Here is a 6,073-nt window from a genome sequence, read left to right on the forward strand (position 1 = left end):
CCCACAGCCGATTTGAGCTGGGGGAGCACAGAGGGGATCTGCCACCGAGCGCATGGGGAACCCCCCCACACACTCCTGTGCAATGCTCCATGCGCCCCACGCTCCCGGCGTTCACAAGCTGCGCCGGGTACCTTGAGGTACGTAGAAAAAACGTAAAGCTGTGTCTATAGCCGAATCACTGATTCTCTGAATCGGAATTGAATCAGATTCGGCTGAATTGAATAGGGACAGGGATCCAAATCAGCGAATCAAATACTGCCCGCTTCACCCACCCCTCCTCCCTGATTCGCATATCAACCACTCTTGTCATCTCCCATTTCTTCCTGATATTTTTTTCTCTCTCCATTTGAACCAGAAGCACCACACTTTTGATGTTATAAGGTCATTATCTTCTTATTTAAACAGAATCAACCTATTTGGAGGTACACTCATTTTCTTTGTGGTTTTTCCTGTAATAGTTAAGTGAACAGTGGCATCATCACAGAGACTAAATTGGTCTTGGACTGTGTTAAAATTTGTCAGAAACTAGCTTAGAAGGACCCACTTGGATAGGTTAGGGTCTGTTCCACCCATGCCCTGGTGGCTTTTGTGACCTGTCTGCTAAGTGCTCCTATATTGGAAACATGGAGTCTTTTATGATACTGACTTCCTAGCTGTGTTCTGTGCAAACTCCTGGTGAGGACAGGTCAGGTGGCAGGGTTATAAGTGTTATGTTCTGTGTCTGACCCACCTTCAGGGACCAATTCTGTGATCTCTTTGTGATCTTTATATTACATATATTGTGACTAAAACAATTATTTAAAAAAAACAAAACATGAAAAACTACTTTTTTGACAGATTAAGGATTTGTATTCTAAATATTTAAATGTGTACTATTGTCAGGCTAATGTGTGTCTTTCTATCTTTTAAATAGATTTCTTCCGTTCAGAAAAAGAGTGCAGATCTAGGACAGGAGGAAATCGTCCAGCTGTGCATGAAAAATATAAAATGGGTGGAGGATCTTTTTGAAAAATTTGGCGAACTTTTGAATCGTGTCCAGCAGAAATGTTTATAATATTTTTTTTTTTTTTTCCAAATCTCAAGTTTTTCTACAGCACTAACCTGATGGAACAGAAAGCTCAGAGTGAGGCTCTGATTACTCTTATAATGCCAGACTACGTGCTTATTCATAGGGATTTCATTTCTCTTTTGGAACTTTGTGCCTTGGCTCTAGCTAAGGAAAAGTGACGCTGCCAAGGAAATTAGTCCTTTAGAGATGGAACTAAACAAACATAACCACATTTTTAATCTGCAAATGATTTTTATATTTTGTAAACTATTGGGTAACTTTAGTTTTATTTTCAAAAATGTTTTTGACAAACGATAAAGCATGCACTAATTATAGTTTTTTCTTTATTGCTTTGGAGATAACACTTAACACTGTGGCTTTTTCTGACTGAACACCAGAAAAAGTCAGGGTTGGGGTAAACTAATATTTGCATTTCTGTCTGGCCACCAAATTTAGAATATTGTACATTTTGTAAACAGAGCTGATGTGACATCAAATTCTGTATACAAATATTGCCATCATAAAATTCAGAAATGTCATTATGCTTTATGGACTCCTTTTACTATTAATCATGTTCAGGATGCTGGACATGGAGTTGGTGCAATCCTATGACTGCTTTTTGTGTCAAATTATATTGTAATGAAAGACAATGACCTTAACTATTTTCCCTGTTTTGAAGAAAAATATTTTCCTTTATACTGTGTTTTTTTTTCTTTTGGAAAAAAATCAATTGTACATTTTATCTCACTAATAGTTGTATTTTTCACAGAGGAAATATTGTGGTTAAAATTGTTTCATGTACCTTTGTAATACACTTTCCATTGTTTTCAGTAAATCCTATTCATTTATATGTTGATTTTCATATTGTAAACTATATATCTTGAGGTAACCCTTTTTGTTTATACAGGTTTGCTTCAGTGTTAACCAGAATAATGCATACTATAGACTAGTTTTGCTTTAAGTGTAGTTGTGTTAGACACTGCAGTAATTTTCTGATACGTGAAAATAAATTTCTTACTAAACTAGTACATGATTAATTGAGAGTTTAAATGAAGAGCTACTACACTTTTTTTTATCATTTTGTCAACAAAGATTAATGATTGATTAGACTATATGCAGTGTTAAACACAGCTTACATAGTTATTTTTAGATTTAGTAGTGACCAGAGCTGTTCTCTTTTTGGTGCCTTTCAGATCTTCAAAAATACCTTCTTCTTTTTTTTTCTTTTTTTTTAAAGCTGTTTTTCATTTTAACTGTTAGCAGTGCCACTAGTCACACTCAGACTATGAATGTAATAGACTCAAAACAGTAGAACATTTTCTTTAATTTTGCCAACAGAATGCCTTACTTCAGTCATTCAAAATGTGTATACTGCTGGGGTCCTAAGGAAATAAGAAATGTCAGTTCTTCCTTCAGATAATGTAGAAAAAATATTCATTCCTTTATCTTTTTGCTGCCACTTAGTGCCTTAATTTCAGCCAGGAAAGCAGGGTTTACCATTCAGTAGCCAAATTAGATATGTTTGAGGTTCAGAGTGATCTGTTTTTCCATTTTTTTTCCTGTTTTGGTTCTGTTTAGCTATTAATATATTTCTTAGACCATAGAATTATATAAAACATAATGAAGGGATGTGAAAATGGAACTATTTCATCTCAAGTAATCAAATTAGGGGTTCAAAAAGAATAAGATAGAGTATTTTAATTGATAGCATTTAGATTCTTATTGGATAGTGACCATATTTTCAGAGCTTTTTATCTTATTAAAAGCAATAATTCTCCTTTATATTTGTGAACTGACTGGAATGGAAGTGGGTAAATGCCCCTTCCCTATTTAAAAGCCTTTTCATACTTCATCTGTTGTAAAATGGCAGTTTACCAGCAAATCGACTGAGACATTGGCTGCTTCTGGGCCTGTCATAATTGAGAGGGTTGATGTGAATTTTGATTTAAAAAGAACAAAAGGTTAGAAGTACATGCATCTAATTTGTTCTTTCAGTGAACAGGAGGGAATTGAGGTGTTGGGGATGGTGGGAGAACCGCCATTTTTTTTTTTTATGCAGTAATGAATCTTGTAAGATATGCTTCTTCCTCTTCCTGATTTTAAAGTTCAACTTGTACCGATACCAGTCAGTGAAGTGACAGACACCAAGACTGGTCATTTAAAATCTGTTAATTTAAATGGGACTATTAAGTATATAGAGATTTACCTGGTATATCCTTTAATCTGTAGGTTTAAAAATAAATATGATATAAATTGAGGGAATAGTATGGCTGGCTCCCTGATTATGTAGTGAAGTGCTAGTCAGAATTTGTTAGCTACAGGTCCTTCACAATTTTACAAGGAAGTAGCAAATGAGGATAAGCTTCTCTTCATTTTAATAACTTAAGATGTCTCTACTTCGGTACTTCCTATAAAAGTCTGAATGGAAGTTTAGGAGACCAATCACTTTAGACCAAGCCCCAAACAGCCCTCAGACTACTGGAAATCATAGTGGCTTTTTGGGTAACTGGCCTTATAAAAGCAGGTACATTTAAACAAAAAGAAATTAGATGGACATCGTGTTTGCTGTGTTAGGGAGGAGACTTCACTCAAGCTCATTCCCCAGGTCATCAGACCAAGTATTCCACCTATAGATGATAGGGTGTACGTTGCATTGCTTGAAAACAATCAGTCCAGCGTAGTAAAGAGTAATATAAAGGAGTTCTATTCCATTCTTTGCTAGAATGATGGTAGCTGGATTATTAGGGTATCAAGCCAGGATATATTACAAATCTGGAAAAACTGTAAGGGTTCAATGGACCATTAAGAAAGAATAAAACTTACTGGGAACCGAAGAGGAATTTTTATACTGAAGCAAACTTAGAAAAAATGTCAATGTAAAATCGTTTTTTTCCCACAAGTATCCTGCTTTGCTCTGTTGCATTTCAGATTACTGTGGTTGGATAAGAGTAAATTCTGCATCACATCCCAATCATCTTTCTTCCTTGATACAGCGGTGAAGTCCTACTGTCTTAACATCTTTTACCAATGGAAATTCAGCATTAACTTGACTGCAAAAACAGCTAGAAGAAAAGATGCGCTAGGAAGTAACAAAACCCTCTTTAGACATTTCACTATATAGCAACTAGAGAAACTAATGAAATTCAATGTGTGGTAATTGAATAAGGCTTTACTTCTAGCCCTTTGGCTCCCAGCATATTAGCAGTCTCTCTCTTGGTCTCTTTCTCTCCCTTCCTCCTCCACCCCCTCTCTTTTTTCACTGAAATACAGTATTTCTGTAAAGACAGGTTCTTTCCAGGCTGCTATTTCCAAAGTTTTGCTAGTAAAAGGCAGAAAATAAAAAGGTGTTGAAAAAACTCTCTCTGAAAAAAACTACAGGCTTCAGAGCCTCTACAATCCTATGACCTGTATCATATTTATATATTGTTTAAATGATATACTTTAAAAAAAAAAAAAAAAGGAAAATCTTTCAATCTGTCTTCCAATAAATGCTTTCCATAGGGGATATATATTTTAAATATTATTTAAATATTTGCAACTATTTAAAACATTGAAAAATAAAAAGCTAAGCGTATCATCGCAAAATGTCAGTGTGTATTCACTTCTGATTTTGTTGGCAGCACCTGACATTTTGTTTTCACCCTGTCACCTGCCTGTGCAAACACAGTGCACACTTTGCCATATCTTATTGTTTAAGTTAGTATTAACATGTCATTGTTAACAAATGCATGTTTCTGCATATCTCCTTGACATATGGCAAAAATGAGGTTAGGGCTAATAAGAGACACTTTATGCATTTCTAGTCCAGATTTTCAGCTGGTCCATAATATGATGTATGGAAATGTGAAAAAGGACACAATTTTGTACCATTCATTTGATGTTATTAACTAAACCCATTAAAATGAACACACTTTTTAAACAAAAACCTCATAATGCTCAGTTTTTTATTATTATTAATGCAACAAAACTTGAAAAGCCAGACTGTTGAAAAAATTGGCATGTTTGAGACAAACTGTTTTCTGATCTTACCTATTATGAGCAAGTCTCCAAATCCAATGTAATGTTTCATTATACTTTTTCAGTTTGGATACCATGTTAATTTGAACTGATGTTTTTAAAATGAAAATTTGCTGTGCTTCTCTTTCCAAATGTTTTTAAATCTATTTTCACTGTACAAATATCATTAAGATAGTTACTTAAACGTATACAAAATAAGAAGACAGGAATTCTGGACACTGGTAAAATAAGACCGTATTTCCTCCCTCATGCACTTGGTTTTAAATTTCTTATATGTGTTGCACCAAAAATAATATTGCTAGAGATTTTCTTTTGCAATTAGGATGAAGTATCCAAATTATTCACACGTGTGTATGTATATAATTGTTTTTCCCACAGAGGGGAATTTAATGTCTCACAGGTTTTGACTTTAGGCAAGTAGCCATATTCTGCCCTTTCTTTAGCCCCTGTGAGCAGAAATAGGTGGGTCTTGAGTCTTGAAAAGCCTTTATGAAAGGACTGGGCATCTGAACTGCTTTCGTACTCCTGTGGCAACCTAGGTCTGGAAGGACTCCAGTTTCCACAGAGTTCTTCATTACTACAGTCCTTCAAACATTCTTTGGGAGGCAATGCTCATATAGATCTTCATTGCAATGGAGGGATCTGAATATATTAATGTCACATTCAAATGCAATTAAGTGTATTTCATGAAGGATCTTTTAAAAGATAAAGCCAATGAAGAACCAAATGCATGCAACCCCTTGATTGAGGGGAGGGGGGGATCAATAGGAATGCACCTGTCACTCTCAATAGTTTATTAAACAATTTAAGCCTTCAAAGAAATCATCTTCCCTACTTCTTTTCCCTCTTCTTTCCTCCCCTCCCCCCACTGGATGCAGTCATCTTTGCCCATGAAGGAGAAACAACATCTAGTTTTTGAATGAAGTTTTAGGAGTCAATAAATAGGGCCACTGCCACTGTTTATTCAGTGAACTAGAAAGCTATGCATACTCCTGTTCCTCATTAAAA

General features: G+C 35.3%; 1 protein-coding gene across 2 annotated transcripts in view; it reads left to right on the forward strand.

Moving 5' to 3' along the window:
• Positions 1-4,507, forward strand: part of QSER1 (glutamine and serine rich 1) — a 44,665-nt gene extending 40,158 nt beyond the window's left edge. For both annotated transcript variants that reach the window (XM_019519528.1, XM_019519527.1), the window contains one exon: positions 914-4,507. In XM_019519528.1, coding sequence (XP_019375073.1) covers positions 914-1,054 — 141 coding nt within the window. In that variant the 3' untranslated portion in view covers positions 1,055-4,507. The remainder of the gene's footprint in view (positions 1-913) is intronic.
• Positions 4,508-6,073: the final 1,566 nt, after the last annotated feature.

Source organism: Gavialis gangeticus, unplaced genomic scaffold (genome assembly GCF_001723915.1).
Source record: "Gavialis gangeticus isolate Ggan-Ray unplaced genomic scaffold, GavGan_comp1, whole genome shotgun sequence".
NCBI lineage: Eukaryota > Metazoa > Chordata > Crocodylia > Gavialidae > Gavialis > Gavialis gangeticus.